General features: G+C 41.1%; 1 protein-coding gene across 1 annotated transcript; it reads right to left on the bottom strand.

Moving 5' to 3' along the window:
- Positions 1–1934: 1934 nt before the first annotated feature.
- On the bottom strand, positions 1935–9300 carry KRT35 (keratin 35). Its single transcript, XM_044675817.1, has 7 exons — positions 8830–9300; positions 6953–7035; positions 5564–5720; positions 5326–5487; positions 5110–5235; positions 2586–2806; positions 1935–2431 (listed from the first exon to the last, which is right to left on the bottom strand). Exons 1-7 carry the CDS (start codon positions 9298–9300, stop codon positions 2284–2286), a joined length of 1368 nt encoding a protein of 455 aa, XP_044531752.1. The 3' UTR covers positions 1935–2283.
- Between the last annotated feature and the right edge of the window lie 3044 nt (positions 9301–12344).

Genomic DNA, 12344 nt, shown 5'->3' with positions numbered 1-12344 from the left:
ATATAGAGAACAGGACCAAACAAGACCAACCCAACCTATCTAAGAAGGCTGGAGGAGCCTGGCCTGATCACAAAATTCCATATCAAAAAACTGAGGCTGAAAGTAGAAATAAAAAGAATAAAATACCCCAAAAAACACTACCGGTTAAGAGATATCCAAAAGACAAAAGCAGAAGAAAAAAATAACCCCAAAACTACAAGTAGAGGCTAAGAGAAAAGAAAAATTACTTGACCATAAAGACTACAAAAGTGAAAGAAAGAAAGGAATGAAACAAAAGATAAAAAAGTAAATAAAAAGTAAAATGAGAGTTTTGGAAATAAAATACTGGCTAATTGAATTAAACTGTTCATTCTCTACATTTAGCAATCATTCCTATAGCAGTCCAAAGTGAATCTTTCCATCCTTCTACTGAATTCACATCCTACACCTTAGGGAGCATTAAAGGTGCTGCTCTCTTATGGCATATGAAAAGTACTCTCTCCATACTGTTAGTAGAAAAATAAAGTCCAAAGTGAGAAAAAAAAATATGGAAATGGGATGATTTGTAGGTTGTCTGAAACTGATGGAAGGAAGTACTCATCCAACTTCCTCATTTACCTGTGACCAAGTGACAGTGACTTCTCTGAGGTCACACAACTACTGAGTGGTGACTCTGACGCTAGAACCCGTCTTGATACTTAATACTCTCAACCCAGGTCCCTTTAATATGTGATTTTAACATTAAAATGTGTGTGTGTGTGTGTGTGTGTGTGTGTGTGTATAGTTGTTATTGCTCAGTCGTGTCCAACTCTTTGTGACCTCTTGGGATTTTCTTGGCAAAGATACCAAAGTAGTTTTCCATTTCCTTCTCCTGTATGTCCCCATTTTACAGATGAAGAATCTGAGGTAAACAGGATTAAATGACTTGCCCAGGGTCACACAGTAAGTGTCTGAGACCAAATTTGAACTCAGATCTTCCTGACTTCAGGCCAGTGCTCTATCCACTCTACCCCCTGGCTGCTCCCATATATGTATGTATGTGAGTACATGTATACATTATATATATTAATATATATGTCAGTGTGTGTATATATATACATATATATTTATGTGTGTATATACCTCAATACCCAATGCTTTAGAGGATGTCATATCTCCATTTATACATATATGAAATTTATATTTCTATTCATATATAGGAAACCTCATATATAGATGAAATGGAGACATAGCATCCTCTACAGCAGTGGTTCCCAAACTTTTTTGGCCTACCACCCCCTTTCCAGAAAAAAATATCACTTAGTCCCCTGGAAATTAATTTTTTTTAATTTTAATAGCAATTAACAGGAAAGATAAATGCACCTGTGGCCATCACCGCCCCTCTGGATCGCTGCAGCACCCACCAGAGGGTGGTGGTGCCCACTTTGGGAATCACTGCTCTAAAGCATTAAGCGCTGAAATAACGAGAGTAAAAGGTCATTGGTATCTTGTGGTCCTAAGTTGCTATGAGCCTCCTATTTGTTCTCCCACCTAAAAGCAAAGGTGCTTCTCACAGCCTGTGAATGACTAAACTCTTGTCGCTTCACTCCAGCTATTCTGAAAGAGAGATACAATGACTATCGCTGGGATGAGTCCAAGCCACCCTGAGCCAGAGGTTGTCCCCTGAAAGGGAGTCTGAAGAAACTAAAACTCTTTCACACTGATTTGGACAGAGGGGGGAAAGGCTGAGTTTCAGACAAAGAAAGACAACAGAGGAACAGTCAAGAGTGGTCTTACTCCAGAGAGGGCAGGCTCCCCTCCATGACACTTTGACCAATTGTCTTGCCTATTTATTGCTCCAAGATTCATCAGTTCAAATGCAGTAATCCTTCTGCTTTCAAGCAGCTCTTAGGGAATAAATCAAATAAACAAACAAAGCAGCCACTGTGAAGACAGGGTGTGAGATGCCAGAGCAAAATCACCTTTATTAGCCAGCTAACAAAAGCACTCCTGTGCATTGCAGTATCCGTTTTGAACAGTATCCAGAAGCAAAATATGATACAGGAGATACCCTGAGAACAAAGACCACGATACCCATTGAAACACTGAAATGATCAGGAGCTGAGACCTTCAAGAAAAACCAGCCCTAGTGACTGATCAGGAATAATCTTGAAAATATTTTATTTATTCATCCTCCCCAGAAGTGGGGTTAGGACCAAGAACTTTGTGCTACACCCCTGCAAGAGTAGGATTGTGGTTGAGCATTTTCTATCGAACATATACCCGAAAATCAAGGATCCTGAAGATTCTTGGAGCAGCCTGACTTCAGTATCGACCCCCAGGGCAGGGCACACAGACCATACGTGGTCCACAGGCTGTGCGGGGCACACTGGGACTGCAGGCGACAGCTGTGGGGCAGGGGAGGCAGGGCTTGCAGGGTGAGAAATCAGGGGTACAGGGGTTACAGGGGAGCCTAAGGCAAAGAAAAAGATAGAGAGTTAGTGTCATTGTTTAAAGAGTCCTTTTCAAAACTCAAATCAGTAACCTAGGAAAGGTGAAAGGCAAAATTTTATAAATGGTGTATTCAGAGTAAAATGGGCAGCAGCCTGTCCCTCCGGGGTACTTACTTGCAGTCTTCACTCTCTAAAAGGCCTCGGTATGTGGCAATTTCACATTCCAGCCGGGCCTTGACATCCAAGAGAACCTTATATTCCTGGTTCTGGCGTTCCAGGTCAGAGCGGATGTCAGCCAGCTGGGACTCAATGTTCCCAATCATGCACTGCATCTGGGACAGCTGGGAACTGTAGCGACCTTCAGTTTCTGCCAAGGTCGATTCCAAAGCATCTCTCTAGAAGCAGAAGAAAGATGGGTTTAAGGGAAGCTACCATTCATATGACTCTAGTCATCCATTTATTCATTCCTTCCCATTTGACAGGCATTATTCATACAATTCAATTCAACAAACATTTATGAAGTCTCAGCTATGTGAGAGAGCAACTAGGTTGCTCAATGGATGAAGTGCTGGACCTAGAATCAGGAAGACTGGTCTTCATGAGTTCAAATCTAGCCTCAGACACTTACTAGCCATTTGACCCTAAGCAAGTCAGTTAACCTGTCTGCCTCAGTTTCCTCATCTGGAAAATAAACTGGAGAAGGAAATGGCAAACCACTCTAGTATCTTTATCAAGAAGACTCCCAAATAGAGTCACAATGAGACAAATAAGACTAAAACTGAACAATAACAATTCTTCCATCTTACTCTTACCCTATAAAGAACCTCAAACATTTGGCCTGTCCCACCATTCTATCCTAACTGTATAAACCAAACCAACACTTAGGGCTGGGACTGGTCTATCATTCTTTGAGTTGGTTCCTACACTATAATTCTTAGGGTCAGAGGAACTAGGATTGAAAGAGGCAGCATGGGAATAAATCAAAAAACTCTAAAATTGGAAGTCAACAACAACCACCACAGTTATGTGAAAAGTAGTGAGATTTAGTGCTTTGTGGAATGGTTTTGGAGTTAGAAAAACCTGGATCTATGTCCTGATGCAAACTAGCTTCGTGGCCACATGGAAGTCATTCAACCTCATGGTGCCTTGAGGCAACTCTAATACTACTATCAGTTATCAAAGAGTCTCTGATCTGCGTCAGTAGACAATTTCCACATTCATGATCTAATGCAGTTTTTTAAGTACTGACCCCTAGGGAAGAAGCAAAGCTTTAAAAGTCTTAAGATTCACCGAGAAATGGGGCAGTTAGATAACCCAGTGGATAGAGTACCAAACCTAGAATAAAAAGGACCTGAGTTCATATGTGACCTCAGATACTTCCTAGCTATTAGACCCTGGGCAAATCACTTAACTTTGATTGCCTAGCCCTTGCCTTACTGTCATAGAATTAATACTAGGACAAGAAGGTAAGGACTTAAAAAAAAAAAGATACACTGCAAAGGTATTTAAGGACCAATGATACCCAAAAAAATATATTTGTCATGTATGATTTCACTGGCATGTGGAACTCTCGATGAAGAAACTATCTCTAGAAAAGAGAATTGACACTTTTCTTTTCCACTTAAAATCTTAGAAAGTTGCCCAGGCATGGAGATATTAAGTATTTCCCCATGGTCACTCGCCCAGCATGCCTCAGAAGGTCTTCTTGGCTCCAAGGCAACCCTTCAATCCACTATACCTTGCTCTCATGTTTTGTATAGACCAAGAGAATCTCCCCATGGCAGAGGGCCCAGAATCCAGATATGGAAACCCTGGGAGAGTCAGGGGACCCAGCTGCTCACCTTAGCCAAGCCATGATAGAATGAGTTTGCAAAATAATGAAGCACTGGCAAAGTCCCACTAAGCTGGCACATGCTAGACTGGAAATCCAAATAAGCATCTCATTTGAGATGGGTCCATGATTCTCCATGTGTCACCAACCCCTGTGACCTAGACAGTATCACATCTGTTTCCTGACATCTGTGAGTAACCAGTAATTACTCACAAGCTTTATCTCTTCATTCACTTACATAAACACAGAAGCCATTGCTTAGACTTGTCTATTCCTCCTGGGCCTTGAATTTATAATCACTCTGAGTTTTTCACAAGATTTAAGATCTAGGCTCAGGGTGCGATCCACGTTCCTTTGCATAGGGCCCTTGACTGCCAAAGAAACTCAAATCCTGTGAGAGTCATCGCATTTTTTTTTAAACTTTTTACCTTCCATCTTAGACTCAATACTATGTATTGGTTCTAAGGCAGAAGAGTGGTAAGGGCTAGGCAGTGGAGGCTAGGTGGCTTGCCCAGGGTCACCCAGCTAGGAAGCGTCTGAGGCCAGATTTGAACCTGGGACATCCCTTCTAGTCCTGACTCTCAATCCACTGAGCCACCCAGCTGTCATTATATTTTTGAATAAAGAATTGTACATTTATATAAAGAATTGTTTAAAGAATCTTGTATAAAGAATTGTGTAAATTTTGTATAAAGAATTGTAGATTTATATAAAGAATTGTACAAAGAATTTTGTATAAAGAATTGTATAAATTTTGTATAAAGAATTGTAGGTGAAGAATTGGGGGGTGGAGGAGGAAAAGGTAAGTAAGTGTTTATACAGCTAGATTTTAGAAGAAAATCTAAGGATGTCAGGGCTGCTGCTCACCAGGCTGTTCTGGGCCTGCAGCTCAATCTCCAGGGAGTTGACGGTGCGTCTCAGCTCAATGATCTCTGACTGGCAGTTCTGCAGCTGCTCGGAACTGGACACCACCTGCTGATTCAGCTCCTCTGTCTGAAACATCCCCCCAAAAAAAGGGACTGGGTTAATCCCTTGGCAGCGGAGGTCTGAGAGGCCAGAAGTCCCAACAAGTGATCCCCCTACCTGGGTATTGAACCAGTCCTCAGCGTCTCGGCGGTTGTTCTCCACCAGCGTCTCGTACTGGCACCTCATGTCATCCAGCACTCGGTTCAGGTCAACAGGTGGGGCACAGTCCACCTCGATGTTGAGCCTATCGCCCAGCTGACAGCGCAGCGCGTTCACTTCCTGGCAAGGGAGTAACAAGCATGACCCAAAGATCTCACAAAGTCTCCCTCCTCCAGCCTCAAGGGTCAGTTTTTACCTCCTCGTGATTCTTCTTGAGACAGAGCAGCTCCTCCTTCAGGGACTCTACCTGGGCCTCCAGGTCAGCCTTGCACAGGGTTAAGTCATCCAGGATCCTGCGCAGGCCATTGATGTCAGCCTCCACCAGCTGGCGCAGGGACACCTCTGTCTCATACCTGTATACATAAAATGGTTCCAATGAGAGATGCAAGATTAAATGCCTATTTTGTAGATCTAGAGAGGTGGAAGGGACCTCAAGGAGCCCCTTCTTCACTTTACAGAGGCCCAGAAAAGAGAATTTGACTAAGATCATAAAAGTAAATTTCAGAGGCAAGATTTCGATCCAGAATTTTCTGAATCCAGAAACTTGGCTTTTCCTCCCCCTCTGCCATATTGCTTCCTAGTTAGAGATTAAAAATCAATTCATGGGGGCAGCTAGGTGACTCAGTGGATTGAGATCCAAGCCCAGAGATGGGAGGTCCTGGGTTCAAATCTGGCCTCAGATACTTCCTAGCTGGGTGACCCTGGGCAAGTCACTCAACCCCCATTGCCCAGCCCTTACCGCTCTTCTGCTTTGGAATCAATACACAGTATTGATTCCAAGACGGAAGGTAAGGGTTTAAAAAAATCAATTCATTTTTTGGGGCAATTAGGTGGCTTCATGCATTGAGAACCAGACCTAAAGATGGGAGGTGCTGGGTTCAAATATGACCCCAGATCCTTCCTAGCTGGGCAAACCTGGGCAAGTCACTTAACTCCCATTACCTAGCCCTTACCATTCTTCTGCCTTGGAACCAATACAAGATATTGATTGTAAGATGGGAGGTAAAGGTTTACCAAAAAAAAAAAAATCACTTCTGAAGTTATATTGGAGATATTTCATTGGATCCTAAGTCTATATGATATATATGATATAAAGGAATTGAGACATTAAACCAAAGATTCTTAACCTTTCTTTGTATCATGGAATCCTTTGATAAACTGGTAAAGTCTATGAACCTATTCTCAGGAGAATTTTTTTTATTCATCAAATAAATGCATAGGATTTTAAAATTTTTATTTTTCCCCATCCAAGATCATGGGCCTCCTGAAATTCAAACATGGACTCCTTTTCCCCTGAACTCTAATTTAAGAATTGTTCATCTATTCCTATTTCCACATTTTACATATAAAGATGCTAAGGCGCAGCACAGTTGAGTCTTGCCTAAGAACACATGGGTAGTAACAATCAGAGGCAAGATTTGAACCAAGATCCTCTGATTTTAAAGCCAGAAGTCTTTCTACAACACCTATCTGAAGTTTACAGTGAAAATAGTCATTATAGCATTGTTGATCTGCAGGTTCATATGGTCAGGTGGGAGGTTGTCTAAGTATAAGACCAGTTCTGTGCCCCTTTCAGAAAACTTACTTGGTTCTGAAATCATCGGCAGCCAGTTTGGCATTGTCGATCTGCACCACCAGCCTGGCATTCTCTGCCTTGGTACAGAGAGTCTGGAAACAAAGGGGCAGAAAATATTAGTAAATGAGCTTTAGAAACACTGTGGAGTAATCTAGAGAAAGAACTGTTGGAGTAGAAATACAGAAGAAAACATATGATTTATCACTTGTTTATATGGGCATATGATTTGGGGGTTTGGTTTTAAAAGATTACTCTCTTACAAAAATGAACAATATGGAAATAGGCTTTGAGTGATAATACATGTATAACCCAATGGAACTGTTTATCAACTACAGGAGAGGGGAGAGAAGAGGGGAGGGAAGCAACATGAATCATGTAACCCTGGAAAATTTATGTGTAGATTTGTTACTGGAATAAAATAAAGAAAAATTTTTAAGAAAGGAAGAAAGAAAGAAAGAAAGAAAGAAAGAAAGAAAGAAAGAAAGAAAGAAAGAAAGAAAGAAAGAAAGAGAGAGAGAGCGAAAGAGAGAGAGAAAGAAAGGAAGAGAGAGAGAAAGGAAGAGAGAGAGAAAGGAAGAGAGAGAGAAAGAAAGGAAGAAAGAAAGAAATGCTGGGGTGGTTGAGGCCAGATGGAAATGGATCAGGATCCTTCAGGAACATTTCCTTCCAAACTCCTGGAGAACAAGCTTTTCATCTTTTGTTTGTTTGTTTGTTTGTTACATTAAAATGATCTCCCACCTGTACTAGAGAAAGCATCATTTAACTAGGTCTTGTTATGTTTCTATTATATCAATTTTTTTTTCTTCTGGAAGTAAACATATACAAGTCATTCTTCAAATTCAAAGGCAAGAGTAAAGAATCTGTGTCCTCCAGAATCTGAATTTTGTTTTTCTGTCTACATATGTTTCTTGATAGATCAAATTTCAAAGAAAATGGGCTGGGGAGAGAAAAAATTTCTTTATGGAGGCAATGTAGTACAATGGAAAGGGAGATATGTTTAATGAGAGTGTAAATTCAAATTCCTGATCTGTGCTTACCTGCCTAAAGGCATCTAGGTGATATAAAGCATAGAGTGCTGGGCCTAGAGTCAGAAAGACCTGAATTCAAACCAGGGCTCAGATATTTACTAGTTGTGTGATCCTAGGTAAATCATTTCACCTATGTCTACCCTGTTTTTCCCAACTGTAAAATGAGGCTAAAAATAGCATCTATTCCCAGGAATGTTGTGAAGATCAAATAAACTAAAATTTGTAAAGTACTTAGCACAGTGCAAGCACTTTATAAATGTTTATATCCTTCCTTCCTTCCTTCTTTCCTTCCTTCCTTCCTTCCTACTTTCTCTCCTTCCTTCCTTCCTTTCTTCCTTCTTTCTTTCCTTCCTACTTTCTTTCCTTTTTTCCTTCTTTTCTTCTACTTAGTAACTGTGGGACTTTGGGCAAGTTACTAATCTCACTAGGTCTCAATTTCCTCATCTGTAAAAATGAATGAGTCAAACTAAGGTCACTTGTAAATCTAAGGTTTTGGGATCCCAAATCATTTACTGTGTGTGTGCCTCTCCTGTCTAACTGAACTTTAAGAGGAAACTTGTTGCATGGCATCATTTGGATTATCAGAAGACATCAAATCAAGGGGCACCTAGGTAGTTCAGTGGAGAGAGAGCTTGAGTTGGGAGGTCCTGGCTTCAAATTTTACCTCAGACACTTCCTAACGGTGTCATCCTGGGCAAATCACATAACCCTGATTGCTACTTCACTTTCATAACCCTTATCACTCTTCTGCCTTAAGATTAGGGCTAAAAAAGAAAAAGAAGAAGATATGAAATCCAACCTGTATGGTAGCACCTCTCCCATGGTACGGTGGTGGAATATTATTGTCTAGTCTCTTACCTTCTTCTGCAGCTCCTCGATGGTCCTAAAGTAGGACTGGTAATCAGGGCACATGTAAGGGACTTGTTGCTCACACCACTCTCTGATCCTGCCCTCCAGGTCTGCATTCTCCTTCTCCAGCTGCCGCACCTTCTCCAAGTAGTTGGCCAGACGGTCATTCAAGAACTGCATGGTCTCCTTCTCATTGCCATTGAGGATACCCTCACCAAACCAGCCCCCAACCCCAGAATAGCTGGAGGAGAACCCACTAGTGGGAGGGCAGAAAGAAGGCAACCAGCTAGCAGTCCTACACCTGGGTCTGCCTAAGCCAGCAGAGCAGGTGGAGAAGCTCCGGCCGCCATGAGAAAGACTAGGGAGCTTACAGGAGCTGCTGGAGTACACGGTGGATATGCGAGTGGAGCCCCCACTTGCCCCACACAGACCCTTGAGAGAACCAGAAGAAAAGGAGGTCTTGTAGCCCTGGGAAGCCATTGTAAGTTGCCTGTGGATCCCGTAAGCAGGTCCCCCCAGATCCTGAAAACCCTCACCTCGCTCTGGCTTTTATATCCCCATCCAGTGGGCGTTGGCATGTTACAAAGAGTTTTCTCCTCATTAAAGTTAATTCTAATTTCTCCCAGAACATCTCATTAGCCTGTTATTTAGCTGCCCGTGAATATTGCCTCGCCTCATAAAAACGCGCTCCGTTTGGTGGACGGCTAAGTCGAGACTCCTCTCTCCCACTCCATGTCGCTGGGATGAGAGTCTCGGGTTAATTCTTCAAAGAGGCCTGTCATCAGAGCCCAGACCTCAGGCTCGTTAACTGAGCGTGGGAGCCAGGATCTAGAGACGGGTATCCGTTTCTCACTTTCACCAACTTTTTCTCCTTTTATGGGTCTCAGAGCAGATCCAGAATAGCCACCAGGACATCTCCTTGGCAGCTAACATTTTGTTTTACTGAAGTAGAAGCCTTAGGAGCAAGGAAAAGAGATGATGAAGGCTCTTCCATGACCTAGTGGAGCCCAGAAGCAGGCCCTTGTTCTAAGGACATTCTTTTACGACAAGACCTGATTTAGTTAGGTGGGGAAGGTCAGAAAATGTCTTGGGCTTCATGGAACCTCTAACTAGGGAAAACAAAGGTAAACACTGGTCTTGGAATCAGTAAGACCTGAGTTCAAATTTTAATTCAGATTCTTAATGGCTATGTGACCCTCAGTAAGTCACTTAAATTTTTTGTGTCTCAGTTTTCTCCTCCATAAGACAGAAATAATTGTAGAATATATCTTATAGGGTTGTTGTGAGGACCAAATGAGAAAATATATGTAAAGTGCTTTGCAAAACTTAAAACTCTATATAAATGCTAAGTTTCATTATTCATGGCACATTATCTCACAAGAAAATCACTCATGCTGATTTCTATCAGTTTAAATTTTTTAATGTTTCAGTGATGCTTTTTTAAAACACTAATATCACTTCTCCAGCTCATTTTACAGATGAGGAAACTGAGGCCAACAGGTTTAAGATTTGCCCAGACAGAGTCACATAGCTATTAAGTGTCTGAGGTCACATTCAAACTCAAGACGAGAAGACAGCACTCTATCCACTGTGCCACCTAGACAACCTTAATTCTTTTTTTTTAAACCCTCACCTTCTGTCTTAGAATCAATACTATGTATTGGTCCTAAGGCAGAGGAGTGGTAAGGGCTAGGCAATGGGGGTTAAGTGACTTGCCCAGGGTCACATAGCTAGGAAGTCTCTGAGACCAGATTTGAACCTAGGACCTCCCATCTCTAGGCTTGGCTCTCAATCCACTGAGTCACCCAGTTATCCCCAACCACCCTTAATTTTTGATTATTCCGAAATTAAGATTGGCCATTGAATCGATCAGAGTCCCAAAGTCTCTCATTTTTTACCTTTCTGTTATTGTAGTTATCTAGTAAGTCATTCTCTTGGTTCTACTTTATGCCTGCACTTTCTAAGGGAAACTATATATTCTTCTCCTCCCACTATTTGATCATTTAAGATGACTACTTCCTTGAAGTCATGGATATTCTTTTATCAGAGCCCTTCAAGAGATTCTACATGATAACTGAAAAGTCTTCCTGGTCTGGTTTGTACTTATTTCCTTCCAGACTTACTGCACACTACTCCCTTTATGTACTCAACTTTCGGGCAAAATAATGCCTAAACTCAGTACATCATCTCCATCCTCCATATATTTGCCTAGGCAATGCCCCTTGTCCAGAAGGTATTTCTTCCTAACCCCTTTCCCAGTCTTTTAGACTCCCCGGTTTCCTTCCAGGCTCAACTAATGTGATACCTTCTTATAGGAAATCTTTCTTTGCCTCTTACTTGTTAGTACTTTCTCCCTCCTTAGACAGACAGACAGATAGATAGATAGATAGATAGATAGATAGATAGATAGATAGATAGATGGATGGTTAGATGATATAAAATTTTACATATTATACATAATTTATATATAAACATTTATTATTCATATTTTGTGTTATAGATAAATTTATTATATATCTTTACAAATTATCTTCCCCTTAATTAATTCCTTAGAGGTAAGAATTCTATTGTCATTTTGCCCTTATAATTCCCCAGTACCCAGTAGCACCTTGCTCATAGTGGACACCTAATACATTTTTACTGAACTTAATTGCAACATATAGCTACACATTTGCCACAGTATATAAGTGACTAAAGTTTAAAAAGTTTCAAGACAGTGTGATGTATTGGAGAGAATGATGAACGAGGAGTCAACCTGGATTCTAGTGACAGTTCTGACACCAATAAGCTGCATGTCTTAAGGCAAGTCACCATTCCTCTTTGGGTCTTGGTTTTGTCATTTGTAAACTGAGAGGATTGAACCAAACAATCTCCAAGAAACCTTCCAATTCTACGTTTAAGACTTTTTCCCCACCCAAAGCAGAAAAATCAATCTACTTCAAGGGTAAGAGAAGAGCTCATTAAAAAGAAGCTTAGAAACTATCAGACACCTTCAAGATGATCTAATTTTCTAATTTTACAGATTAGGAAACTGAGGCCATACTACCTAAAAATGGAGAGACAGAGACAGCTAGAAAGACAGAAAGTGAAAGTCAGAGAAAAACAGAGAGACAAAACAGAGAGAAGATGTTTAAGTGCTTCTTATGTTTGAAGATTTGCAAAGAATTCTACATGTTAACTCACTTGATCCTCACAAAAACCCCAAGAGGTAGACACTATTGTCATCCTCGTTTTATAGTTAAAGAGACGGAGACTGAAAAGCTTAAGTGACTTGCCCAGAGTCACATAGCTAATAAGTGTCTGAACCATGAAATGAACTGAGGTTTTCCTAAACTCCCATCCAGTGCTCTATCCACTAAGCCACATAGTTGCTTCTAGAGGAGGAAAGTGATTTGCCCCAGTTTGCACAGATTACGCGTAGCAACATCAGAACTAAAAACCTAGAGGGTCATCTGAGTCCAGTGTTTTATTTATCATACCTCTATGTCTCTTCTACTGAAAATGGAACAGCATGGAAAGGAAAT

The sequence above is a fragment of the Gracilinanus agilis genome, chromosome 4, assembly GCF_016433145.1.
Source record: "Gracilinanus agilis isolate LMUSP501 chromosome 4, AgileGrace, whole genome shotgun sequence".
NCBI classification, from domain to species: Eukaryota; Metazoa; Chordata; class Mammalia; order Didelphimorphia; family Didelphidae; genus Gracilinanus; species Gracilinanus agilis.
Note: the sequence above shows the minus strand (reverse complement) of the source record. Positions and strands in the feature narration are given on the sequence as shown.